The 14,306-nt window shown below is 38.8% G+C and overlaps 1 protein-coding gene across 2 annotated transcripts in view; it reads right to left on the bottom strand.

The window, feature by feature from the left end:
- Positions 1-12,836, bottom strand: part of LOC117819761 (interleukin-1 receptor type 1-like) — a 32,867-nt gene extending 20,031 nt beyond the window's left edge. The window contains exon 1 of one of the 2 annotated variants that reach the window (XM_034693213.1): positions 12,587-12,836. Coding sequence is in view for 1 of the 2 variants with exons in the window: in XM_034693212.1 (XP_034549103.1) it covers positions 8,873-8,975 (103 nt within the window). In the remaining variant the exon portion in view is untranslated. Of the gene's footprint in view, positions 1-8,872; positions 9,015-12,586 lie in introns of those variants that run through there. The other variant, XM_034693212.1, reaches the window with a different exon arrangement.
- Between the last annotated feature and the right edge of the window lie 1,470 nt (positions 12,837-14,306).

The raw sequence follows: 14,306 nt of genomic DNA, 5'->3' as shown, positions 1-14,306 counted from the left end.
ACATGCTAACTGTCTCCAACAAAAACAAACTCATACACACCACAAACACTGCCACCAAAATCATCCGCCTCCCCACACCCAACCTGTCTGACCTCAACAACAGAGCCATCATACGCAGAGCACGGACTATAACACTGGACCCCCAACACCCCCTCTACTCGGTCTTCACACTACTCCCCTCCAGTCGCAGATACAGATCCCCTTACTGTAGGCGAGCCCGGTTTGGCAGAAGCTTCGTCCCATCGGCCATAGCACTGCTAAACAGAATGCCACTGTAATGTGTCCGGTGTGCATATATGTGTCCAGTGTGTGCATATGTGTTCGGTGTGTTTTATATGTGCCCAGTGTGTGCATACGTGTCTGGTGTGTATATTTGTGGGATGCAGGGCACCATTGCTGTGAGGCTGGATGTTTATGGTTATTGTGTTCATACATGTATTCCTGTACAGACGGTGGCAACAAATCTCCTTATTAAGGATAAATAAAGATCTATCTATCTATCTATCTATCTATCTATCTATCTATCTATCTATCTATCTATCTATCTATCTATCTATCTATCTATCTATCTATCTATCTATCTATCTATCTATCTATCTATCTATCTATCTATCTATCTATCTATCTATCTATCTATATTGTAACACAAAGTGCTGTACATAAAAATATTAAAGATAGAATAATTAAAACTACAAACCCATCCAACAATCCATATGTAAGGTTAAGAACATGATATATGCAAACAACAACAAAAAATGATTTAAAAAAAAAAGTATTAATAATAATAATAATAATAATACAAAATAAACAAATAAATAAAAAAATAAAAAATAAGTTGCTGCACGAAATGAGGAAAGGCTGTGATGATATCTTAATGAGGAAACACTGGAGGTAAATGAGATAATAAAACTCAACACAGGACATTAAACTCATCGAAATAAAAAAGTAATAAGATAATAAAACACTAAAAGATTAAACCAGTAAAATAATCTAAGATGCAGAATAAAATATTATAAAGCTGAGAGGACATCTGAAAAAATCTGAATTATTGATTAATAACTGAATGACTAAATAAAAAATGAAATAATCCATAATACATTAAAAATAATAACATATCTACACTACCAGTCAAATGTTTGGAAACACCTTCTCATTCAAGGATTTGTATTTATTGTAATTATTTGAAACACTGTAGATTAATACTGAAGACATCAAAATATGAAACAGCATATATGGAATTATTTAATTTTTAAAATAGTGTTAAACAAAGCAGAATATGTTTTATATTTTAGATTCTGTAAAGTAGCCCCCTTTTTCCTTCATGACAGCTTTGCACACTCTTGGTATTCTCTCAGTCTGCTTCATGAAGTGGTCTCCTGGAGTGGTTTCTAATTAACATGAGCCTTGTCAAGAATTCATTTGTAGAATGACTTGCCTTCTTAATGTGTGTGAGACCATCAGTTGTGTTGTTCAGAGGTAGGGTTAGTACACAATGGATAGCCCTATTTGACTACTGTTGTAATCCAGATTATGGCAAAACCAGATTATTTCATAGTTTTGATGTCTTCAGTATTAATCTACAATGTTGAAAATAATTAAAATAAATAAAAACCATTGAATGAGAAGGTGTGTCCAAACTTTTGAGTGGTAGTGTGCACACCATCGTTCAGATGCTCTCAGGTCTCTGCTATTTGGATTCATTCGGGTTCTGCAGGGACCTGTCGCTGACACAGGTGTTGCGTAACACCTGAGGAATGGATGGATGTAGGAACTGTGAGCTATTGCAGGAATGCACCCTTCATTATTTCTTAATTTATCACACTGTGTGTCATTTTTCATGTATTTATTTAAAGAGACAGTGCGTATTAATGAACATTTCAGCAAAAATTTGGAAACACCTTCTCATTCAAGGGTTTGTGTTTTTTTTTAATTATTGTAAACACTGTAGATTAATACTGAAGACATCAAAACTATGAAAGAACATATATGGAATTATTTAATGAACAAAAAAGTGTTAAACAAAGCAGAATATGTTTTATATTTTAGATTCTGTAAAGTAGCCCCCTTTTTCCTTCATGACAGCTTTGCACACTCTTGGTATTCTCTCAGTCTGCTTCATGAAGTGGTCTCCTGGAATGGTTTCTAATTAACATGAGCCTTGTCAAGAGTTCATTTGTAGAATGAACATTAGGTTCACAACTGATGGTCTCAAACACATTAAGTTAATGTGTTTGAGACCATCAGTTGTGTTGTTCAGAGGTAGGGTTAGTACACAATGGATAGCCCTATTTGACTACTGTTGTAATCCAGATTATGGCCAAACCAGATTATTTCATAGTTTTGATGTCTTCAGTATTAATCTACAATGTTGAAAATAATTAAAATAAATAAAAACATTGAATGAGAAGGTGTGTCCAAATTTTTGACTGGTAGTGTCTATGTTACTATAACAATTTAAAGTAAGACAGTATATACTTTAAAAAGTGACTTCAAGTTGAACTAGATAATAAATAAATGAAGTAAGATGAAATAAGACTATTAAGAATGAGACTCAATTTTAAAGTTCATGAAAGGACCTGGCTCATGCTTGAGTGTCCCTCAGAATGAGCATTTTGACTTTTCAAGCCAAAACAATATTTAATAGTCACTTCCATCTATTTGTATTTGAGCCTTTTGATATATTGAACATCAAATTAATTCATATTGTATGTTTTAAAGCATGTGGTATGGAAAAGAATGGACCCTTTTGACAACCTTACTGTCTCCTTTAGAGGATTATTTCAAGCTTGCATGATAGAAACCAGACAGAAGCTGTTTGGAAATGTGTCGCACTGACTGAACACATTTGTGTAATGTTTGACTTCACTACAACAACCTCACAGAATGGAACAACTGTCCTTTTTGTCTGTTTATATTTGGTGAGGTGGTAATCAGGTGTGTTTTTCCTACAGATGTGCTCACTGATGCGAACTTTGTCCATCTGTTTATGGGAAAGCTGTTACAACACCAACTCATGAATGACCACAGATCAAGGTCATGACAACTCAGACATGTAAAGAACCGCTCTACCCTACTTAATGTTGCTAAAAGTATGCTGACTGTGAGAACAGTGATGGTTTGAGTAAAGTAATCTCTGAAATCTCATGATTGAAGTTATAACTGAATATAAGGAAGCACAGGGTGAGAGGCAGTCCTAGCCTGAACAGTGGTTGAATGTAGTCTTGGTATGACTAATAAAAAACAGTCATGATTCAATGAATAAAGAAACATGACTTAGCAATAACAGATGTTCTGTCACAAGTTCTTTGGAATTCAGTTATACTGAACATCCTGCAAAATGTGCAAAAGGAGTGATAACGTCAGAGCTGTTTTGGGTGTGAGTAGAGCTGGGCGATATTGACAATGATGTTATCAGGATCAAATATTTCATGTCAGTCGATATCCATAATTATCATGATGAATATCAAATCATTATTTCATGTAAGTTTAAAGGCAGATTTTTGATCCTGAGTGAAAGTTGAAGACAGTTTGTTAGCTTGTGTCTGGATTTAGTTTTCTGATGAGCTTTCTTACGGTGCTAACAGGAAGTGAAGTTTTAGTTTGTAGATTCTTATTTTTCTCAGGTTGAGGTTATTTGAACGATTTGATTTACATTTACAATAAAGATATATCAAATTGTATTCTGTGTATCAGTTTATAGAGTGTTGTTTTGAGTTGTGCACCCCCCTTCAAGATTGCTAAGGGTTACGGGCAAAGTGATGTTGTTTCCCACAGTGCAGTGAATGCATCACGGTTATTCAGTGTTCAGTTGTACTACGGTCGCAGTGGACATTAAACGTGTTAGAAATGACAGCAGAAGTTGTCTCTGTGCTTTTCCTTTACCCACATCCTGAAAGTAGATTGAATGAAGTATATTAAGTTAAAAGTTAAAGCAGAGTCGACAGAGTGTCAGACTTACGACTCTTTTAAGTTTTAAGTTTTCTTCCGTGTCGCTGTCGCTCGTTTCAGCTGTTTACAATCTGCTCTGAACGTCTTTAAGCCCCGCCTACCTCTCACCCTGCAACATGATTGGCTGTTCAATGCTGTCTTCTTCTTCTGTCTAATGTTGGGTGGGAACTAGCGTTTACGGCTCATTAGCGCCACCTCCCTTTCCAGTGGTTTGGGGGTGTAATTACAGGTTTGTTATATTTATATTGAGAAAAATGATATCACGATAATTATCGTTATTGAATTATCGCCCAGCCCTAGATGTGACCAACAACTGTTTTCACCATCAGTAATCTGCTTTTTTTATTTTTGCAAAATGTATTAATATGTAATATTGTAATATGATATTTTCATTGTTCTGTTTACATGTATAAAAAAACTGAATAATGCAAATGGTTATTTCCTACAGCTCAATGTGCTCCCTCCAAAGATGAAGATCAAATGAAACTTTACCAATTACTGGAAATAAAACTAGAGAGGTTTAGTTTGCTGAAATATTAATTAACCTCTGAGATGTAATCAAACAATCATCTCAGCTCAGGATTGTATACGGCAGAGAACAGCAGGAAATCTCACTACAGAGCTGGGAAGTATACAGATCGCTCTGTCTGGGAATAAATACAGTGGTCAAACCGAATCTGGCGATCATCTCGTTTGCACTGAGATGATCTCAGCTTTTGGGGAAATAAGATTGCATTTTTTTTTTGTCTTCCTGGAGTGCAAGTAAAGCAAAAATTGTGTTTCTGAAGGGAAGAGGATGTGAACCCATATGACAGTAGAGAATTGAAACCCAGATCCCCTATGCATGTCTGCAAAAAAATATATACAAGCAGCAACTTGTTCTAATGACTGGCACACCCTGCACGATGTTGAAAGAGTCACAACCAGCTGTCTTCAGTCTGAGAACAAAAACACAGTAATACAATTTTCATGATCAGGTCTTTTTTTGCACCAGATTCAATAAACATCAGACGAGGGTCTTCTCTTTGTTGACAGGAAATATGTTGACCATGAGAAGAGCCCTCTTCATCTGATTCTCAAGCTCTGCCTCTCATTCAGTTTATTTTTAACCATGTCTGAGAAAGTATCTTTAAAAATGAAGATTAAGTGTCTGCCGGAACAGGAAATGTGGAGTAACAGCTGTAAGCGCTAAATTTCTGAGCTAAAGAAATTCCCAATTCCACTAGATCAGTGTGTTGTCCGTCTCTGATCTGTCACAGCACCAGATCGGATTTTCTATTCTAGTCAATGTGTTAACTTCCACTGGATCTGCTCTGTTGCGTTCCGGCTGCGTCTCTGATCCAGCAGGTCAGAGCCCTCCAGATCAGATACGCAAGACTTCTATTTGTGCCGGATGCCGGAGCACGACGCATCAACTCAAAATAGCAGATGGAGCGGGACAGGAAGTCAGGTTTCACCAAAACAAAATGAAAACATCCTGTTAATTTTCAGAATAAAACACTCATGATGAGCGGAGCCAGGCCTGGAGTCAACAGGTCAGAGGTTTTCAGAGGACCAGAAAGACAACATGGATGAGGAGAGGAGGAGGAGGAGAATCCTTGATTCAGTGATTACTGCTGGAAAACCTCGGTCACATGACTCCAGCTGTCCGGCGGTCCTGCTCCGTGCAACCGGTGGGTGTTGACCGACACGAGAGCACGGAGCTGGACCGGACACGGATCTGGTGGGAGTCCCTTATTAAAGTGATGAATCCCTAGATTTAATGTTGGAAATATCCTTCCATGGGTGTTTTGTGTTATTCTAACACATTAAAAACGATTGTAAACTCTGTAAAATAAGTCGCACTGGTAAATAAAGTACAGTTTGCTTTTGGGGGTGTCCCTGAAGGAAAAGGTACAAACTGCCATCTCTGTGAGGACTTTTCATTCACAGTAGTTAAGCTCAGTGGCAGCAGCATGTGAGGTATAGACTAGGGCTGGGCGATAATTCGATAACCATAATTATCGTGATTAATTTTTCTCAATATAAACATGACAAATGTTCAACAAGAATTAAATAAATAAATAATAAATAAATAAACCTGTGATTACACCTCCCAACCCAACATTAGGTAGAAGAAGATTGCATTGAACAGCCAATCACGTTGCAGGGTGAGAGGTAGGCGGGGCTTAAAGACGTTTGGAGCAGAATGTAAGTACAGCTGAGACGAGTGACAGAACCATAGAGGACAACTCAAAACCTAGCAGCTCACAGCAGAGTCATTAGTCTGACACTGTGCTGACTCTGCGTTAACTATTAACTTCATACAGTTCCTTAAATATACATTCAGGATGTGGGTAAAGGACGAGTACGGACACAACTTCTGCTGTGCATTTCAGACACGTTTAATGTCCACCACGACCACACTGAAAAACCATGATGCATTCACTGCACTGTGGGAAACAACATCATTTTGCCCTTAACCCTAATGGCCCATTTCCACTACAATCAATCAATCAATCAATCTTTATTTGTATAGCGCCAAATCACAACAAACGTTATCTCAAGACGCTTTTACAAACATAGGAGGTCTAGACCACTCTATGTCAAATTATGAACAGAGACCCAACTTCAAGACCGGGTAAGACTCAGTCTGACCCCACCTTAATCCATCATGAGCATTGCACATTGCAGTATTTAGCTAGTTACAGTGGTGAGGAAAAACTTCCTTTTAACAGGCAGAAACCTCAGGCAGAACCAGACTCATGTTAGACAGCCATCATGCCTCGACTGAGTTGGGTCTGGAAAGACAGATAGAGGGGAGTAAGAGAGAGAAGTGATAGTGATGAGACGAGTCGTAGAAGCTACACAGTTCAACCCCTACTCGGCTCGACCCGGCTCTACTTGACTCAAGTCTACTCAGTTTGGGTACCTTTTCCACCAGCCCGAGTACGTCTCACTGTGGGCGGGGTCGTCATAACACAGCTGCTTCACGTCATTTTAAAGGCAACACAAACACAACAATCACAAACAATGGAGGACATGGAGGCAATGGTGTACTTGCTGCTTGGTCTGTGGCTTTGCGTGCAGACATTGTACAGTACTGATGTTGTTTTTAAAAATGGCGGGTTTGATTCCTGTGTTGGGCGTCGCGCTCATGACTCTTCGGTGACGACATTCTCTGACCAATCAGTGGCCGGCAGTCTGTCGACGTCACCTTTTAGTATCGGCTCAGCTCGCTTGGAACCAGAGCAGAGCAGGTACAAAAAACTGGTATCTGACACAAGGTACCGGGCCCCACGGAAACACAACACAAACAGAGTAGAGTCGAGTCAAGTCGGGTAGTGAGGGCTAAGATGGGCCGGTGGGCAACTTAAAACAATACTCTATAAACTGATACACAGAATACAATCTGATATATCTTTGTTGCAAATGTAAATCAAAACATGCAAATAACCTCAACCTGAGAAAAATAAGAATCTACAAACTACAACTTCACAAAAATCTCATCTTACACAAAATTCCTTCTTCCGGAACCCTCAGAAATGATGGATTCAAGAAGTTTATCAGGAAACTAAATCCAGACACAAACTAACAAACTGTCTTCAACTTTCACTCAGGAGCAAAAATCAGCCTTTAAATTTAAATGAAATAATGATTTGATATTTATCATAATAACATCATTGTCAATATCGCCCAGCTCTACACTGATGTATAGAATGCAGCTCACTCATTCGATTACAAACGGGCATTAAAAGTGTTGTCTCACTCTACTTTGTGACTCATTTAGCACTTATAAAGGGAAAGCAATGGGAGTTACCCTTTTCACGGCGAACCTGATTATGACTTTCCTTACAGTCAGTGTTGTTTCACACTGAGGACAGTCACAGCTGCTTTCAGTGAGCTGTAAAAGAAATCCATCTCTCAGTAGCTACACTGTTTATCCTTCTTAAATTCCGTGGTGAGACACTCTGTGTTTCCCGGCAGGTCTAATTATCCCTGACCACAGCAGGTCTATTTACTCTGTCCAGAGAACTACAGTGAACTTCTTTGGAAACATTTAAAAAATATCCCAAAAGATGACGTCACGATAAGCAAATACGCATGCAGGCACTGGAGGGTGATCGTATTGCAAAGAGAGGTGCAGAACAGGAGATGAACAGATACCAATACATGAGAGGGAAAAGTTTTGGCTATCTAACCCAGCTTTCTTCAAGAGTGGAGTCATCAGGTTAGCTGTGCTGTATTGATGTAAAAGCACACACAGGAGCAAACTGTGCAAGATGAGGAGCAGTGCATGGATAAGGTGCTCTGCAGAGCTTTCAGATTCATAACATAAGCATAAAGAAACACTGAATGATTGCTTTCAACTTAAATACATCCAAGTTAAGACCTCCTTTATATTTACTTCAATGTTCAGGTTTGATAAAACGATCGATTTGTGATGTTTTAAAATGACTTCAACCATTTATTTTCTACATAGCTTATTCTGTCTTCTGTACATACTTTTATTATCATAATTTTCATTGTATTTGTATTTATATCTTATTAATTACTTATTCTATTAATATTATTTGATATTCTTAATTATTGTGTATAAGAGCAACTTTAATGACTGAGTTTCCCCCCAGGATAAATGAAGTATTTCTGATTCTGATTCTGAATATCTACGATTTAAGCCTTTAATCAATTCTTACATTTTCAGATATCCTCCTGTAAGTTTATCAAGAGACAAAGAGTGTAACCGCCTAACCATGCAGAAATAAGTTAGCTTTATGGATTTAATGAGTGTAAAAGTGTGTGATGACGATAACACTGCTCTGAAACAGGATTCATTTTTTATCACGGGATGAAAGATCTGGCTCAAATTTTAAAATCTGAAATTGTAAAGAAATAAAACTTTTCTTAAGATATAACTACAACCGAGCTGAATGTCATGACTCACCGCGGAGAAAGCGACACGAGCACCGAACAGACGGAGGAAGGATGGGAGAGTTTACCCGACGCAGCAGAGCGAGCAGAGGAAACCTCACCTCTGACCCTCTCATGCAGAATGCAGCGTTGACCGTGCTGCTTGGCCAGTGACTCAACAGCTCTGTCCCACCTCCATGGGATAACTGCACAAACAAGATTAAAGAGGGGGAAGAGCATGTTTGGATTGCACCTCTCAGCTGTGTGTGTTCATGTTCCTCTGCGTTTCAACACACTATGAAACAATCAGCAAAACCTTCCTGTTAACAAAACAACACAGCAGACACTTTCCTTACAGACATGTCTTACAAACTGAGTCTCAGAGACTCTGTCACATTTGACTTTGAGAGTGCAGACCTGTAATGAAAGTGACAGCTGTCTCATATAAACGACCGTCTGCATGTTTAAGGGGTATTGATCGACAGCCTATATTAGGACCTGAGTCCAGAACCACCATGGTTCAAATAGCTGTGTCTAAATCAGTAAATAGTGAAGCTCTGCGTTACATTTTAGAATAAATGTCAAGACGGTATTCTGTGGAAGACATAACGAAGAGGAAAATAACTCTGTATAAGTAATCCCCTTATCTCTTTACCCAGACAAATATGATGGAATATATACATAGGAAGGCTTATTATTATTATTATTATTATTATTATTATTATTATTATTATTTATTTTCTTTTCATTCAATAAGCCCGTCTGCACGGTGTATTTGTAAAACTTTTGAATGCTTACTGTACAAGGCGTCTGTGCTTTCAGGTATTTTCTGGAGCAGCTTTTATAAAACTCACCTCTGTGCAGTAAAATGCAAGTTTTCTACTCGTCTTAAACCCTCCTGTTGTGTTCGTTTCTCTGGAACAGCAATAATGTCCCTGGGTCAATTTGACCCGGGGTATATTCAATTATCCAAAAGTGTTAGAACCCCAAAAAAATCCCCCAAAACATTTTTTTAAATCTAATTTTTAACTCCATTACTAACCATTTAAATCAAGATTTAGTCCATCGGTGTTCTTTAATTCTCACAGATCGTGGTTCAATGAGGATAACTCTCTCGTTTTTCATTAAGATTAAAGTTTAAACTTTTTTAATGTACATTGCAAAGCCTTAAATATAAATGCAATAGTTTTAGATGACAGATTTTTGTTTATTTTATTTTATATTTTGAATTTTTTTTATTTTTATGAAGTGATGTTGATAAATTAACACGACACCTCTTCTGTCACATGCTGCCCACATTTTGATGCTGCATTTTAGCTGGTTTGGAAGGAACATATTGCCTAAAATAGACTTTAAAAAGGGTCAATTTGACCCGCAATATAACAGGAGGGTTAAATTATTTTGCACATATCAATCAGGCACTTTAGTCTCCTCTCAGTTTAGCTTCCACGCCATAGACTGTATAAATAATGAACATAGTATCTGTGATGTGTGACGACCATAGGCCTTGGTCTGTGATGTCACTCATCTGTTTCTGAAGCGCTGTTTTGAAGCCTATCGTCAGCAGCAGCCATATTGGATATGCAGAACTCAACCTTGATTGCTTGAGAGCTAGTGTGACGTAAAGAGGCGGGCTTTGAGACTCCTAGCCAACAGCTACAGTGTTCCAGCCTGTCAATCAAGTCAGCTGTGCCTCTCATACTGAAAAACTCATAATCTTAATATCTTTGAAATTGCAGCGTTATGAAAAAATTCACTACCCGTACAATGTATGCCGATCGAGAAATGAGCTATCCAGACTACACTCGTATCATGCATGTATTGTAAACATGTTTACTTCTGCTGGAAAGATCGCCTTTTTTGAATGGGTGTGTATGTGGTTTCCAGTACATCCGGAGCCAGCCTCAAGTGGACACTCGAGGAACTGCAGTTTTAAACACTTCCATTGGCTTCAATTCTCGCGGCTGGAGGTTTCTGCTTGTCCAGCACGCACGCCGAAGGAACACACACACACCTGTACTCAAAGTTTAGAGTTAGTTTAAATGTTCTGAGGCAGCTGTAACAAGAGGAGGGTCTTATCTAATTCACTAGTAGGACATTCAAAGGGCACTTCTTTTTTTTAACATTTATTGACTGTAAGGGCATCTAGAGCAGGGGTTCCCAAACTTTTCAGCCCGTGACCCTCAAATTATAGATGCCAAAGACTTGCGACCCCCACTGTCCCTCAAAGTGATTTAATGTGGCTTCATTTAGCTGGTCTACAGAAAATGACCCTACCTCTATGAGCATGTGTCTGTTTCCTGTGCTGTTATGAATTAACCTGCTGCTACTGATGCTTTTGATAATTAACTGACCCCCAGCTCACTAACCCTAAAATTAGGAGTCATCTGGAAACAAAGAAAGGCAGAAAACTCATAACATTTTCTATCTTTAAGGTTTTCTTTCAAATTTAGCTAATATTTTTGTCTATATTTTTCACTATAATGGGTAAAATGCACTATTTTTAGATATCTTTAAAAAAAAAGCATTCTGGAAGACATCTCACGACCCCCCATTTGTGGGTCATGACCCCCCCAAGGGGTCCCGACCCACACTTTGAGAACCCCTGATCTAGAGGGTGAGTTTCCAAGTTCAGTAGAAGTGCATCCAGAGGACACTTTCTTATGTTTCATAAATATGAGGGGTATCAGGAGGGCACTTTTTTATGTTTTGTACATTTAAGAGCACTTGTCATGCGTTTCCCCCCCCGACACACACATACACACACACACACACACACACACACACACACACACACACACACACATAGTGACATTAGTCATGCTCACATTGCATTCAGTTGCAGCATGATGACAAAACAATTGTATTCGAATCAGTAATAGAAACTATTAGTCAGCTGTACTAACGTGTGGATGTGGATGGCCCACTTTAAGGAGGCACCCGTCTGTTAACTACAGTTGGGTTCACGTTCTTCCATGAGCTCAATGGACCGATCATTCACGTAGAATACCAGTTCTTGAAGTGACCTCTTCTGCCTAATAAAGACTCTGTTCCCTGAATCAGCACTTCACCTGCTTGCCAGCATTAAATGAGTGCAATTAAAACTGAGATGCATACATTTATTTAACTTCAAGTCATTCACCAGATGTCACTTTAAAGCAGGATGCACAAAGTAAAAGTCACAGCCACAGTGCACCTGTTAGAACACACATCCACACCTCTGTGTGCCTCATTCTCTTTCCTGTGTCATACCACAAAAAAAAAATGTGTCATGCATGTTTATTTTTCTTTCTTTTCTCACAGCCTAAAATCTTAGAGAGTCTTTGCTTTATTTCTCCAAAACATTCAATAAGGTTGTGAATATCTGCCAGCAAGACTTTTAAGGTCATATTCATGAGCAGCGCACTGCTGAGCATGATTCCAATAACTCTTACACATGTGGGAAAATAATGTGGTTTGAATTTGACGGTCTGTTGTTTTATCTTTCTTTCAAGCCTGTTGGAATCCTGACAAACTGAATTCAGGGAGAGAGAAAAGGGTACATTGATGTTTGTTTTGAAGGCCAGTTGTTCGAACACAACTCAGCTTTGTTGACATGGCATCAAACGGCTGATCATGAAATATAGGGCAGGTGCCTCTGTAGCTACGTCACAGCCCGTAACAGTGCTGTCAGAGATTTGGATCATAGATCAGATTGAATGAGATTTCTCCAGCTCTTACGTTATATTTGACAAGACAGAGAACTCACCAGATTTAAGTTAAACTAGTCCACCTCAGGTCACATGAAAATCCTGTAAAAACATCTTCTGCTTTTATTTAGAAAAAAGTTAAGACGAGTCTTCTCCAGCTCTGACTTCCTCTTTCTCGAAGACTTCAGCACATTTTGCAATTTCCTTTTCAGGGATCTTTTGAAAGCCAGTGTGTGTAATCTGTTGAGCAATAACTGGGAGGAGAGCAGCCTGGATTCTTCTGTTCATGTGATTCACACCATACATAACACTTGTACACAGCTCTTACAGGGCTTGTTTATTAAGGACACAAGCAGATTCATGAAGATACCTCCGTTCAGAGTCTCTCTGTTCTGTAATCATTGCCAGAAACAAGTCCAAGTCCGCTGAGTGCAGCTCTCTCCCAGACCTCTGGGTTATATAACTGTGCCACTGGAAGTTATGTTGAAAATGCTGCCGTGATGGAGAGCCCTCTTGTGGCTGCACAGAGAGGAAACTTGTGATATAGTTTCTTCCTTCATTTGGCTTTTCCTCTGCTGGAGACTGAACAAGTGGCTCAAAGTTTGATATGAAGGTAATTCTTGTATGTACTTCAAAAAATACATACTTTCATATAAACACTACCAATGCCTTTCTGTCCATTTGCCTCTTACAGTTTAACATGATATTTGCTTTGATCTCACCAGGCCTTACCTTATGTTATGTGGTGGCCAACTGCACCACAGCTTAGACACAACATATGAGTCAAGTCAAACTTTATTTATTTGGGGCGCTGGTGGTCTAGCGGTCTAAGCGCCCCACATACAGAGGCTACAGTCCTTGTCGCAGGGGTCGCCGGTTCAATTCTGGGCCAGTCGACAGTTTCCTGCATGTCGCCCCCCGCTCTCTACTCCCCACATTTCCTGTCTCTCTTCAGCTGTCCTATAAAATCAAGGCCAAAAAATATAACTTAAAAAAACAACAACTTTATTTATTTAGCACATTTTTAAACAAACACAGTCAACCAAAGCACTGTACACGCTTAAAAACACAATCAATAAAAACAAACATTAGTTAAAAAGGCAACAGATAGCACAAAAAAAGCCAGAGTAATTAAAAGCAAAATAAAACGTTGGGATGTCTCGCTCAGCAGGTATTAAAAGCCAACGCAAAGAGGTGTCTTTTTAGCAAAGATTTAAAACTTGCAGTGGTCTGAGCATTTCTAATATTTGGAGGCAGACTGTTCCACAGCGTGGGAGCCGCCACTGTCCCCTCTTGTTTTGAGCATGGTTCTTAGCACATCTAAAAGCACCTGATGCGTTGACCTGAATGCTCTGGCTGGAGCATGCAGGTGCACACACTCACTCAGGTATGGTAAATGTTAAATGGTAAATGGACTTGTACTTATATAGTGCTTTTCTAGCCTGTCTGACTACTAATCAGAGTTGGCTTTATTGGCCAGGTATACTTGAACACTCAAGGAATTTGACTTGGTAAACTGTGCTCTCTTTGTACAAGGCATAAGAATAAGACATACAAATAAAAATATAAATATAATAATAATAACATCAACTACAAACACAAAAAGAACAAATAGGCATTACTGATATGTACAGGCTAAAATAATAAACGCCTACTACACACTACTCATTGGATTCACCCATTCATACTCAGTCATTCTCTGATGGTAAAGGCTGCTATAGTAAGGGACCATCAGTATTAGCTAATCTCATTCGTACACATTCACACACCGCTAAACCG

The sequence above is a fragment of the Notolabrus celidotus genome, chromosome 10, assembly GCF_009762535.1.
Source record: "Notolabrus celidotus isolate fNotCel1 chromosome 10, fNotCel1.pri, whole genome shotgun sequence".
NCBI classification, from domain to species: Eukaryota; Metazoa; Chordata; class Actinopteri; order Labriformes; family Labridae; genus Notolabrus; species Notolabrus celidotus.
Note: the sequence above shows the minus strand (reverse complement) of the source record. Positions and strands in the feature narration are given on the sequence as shown.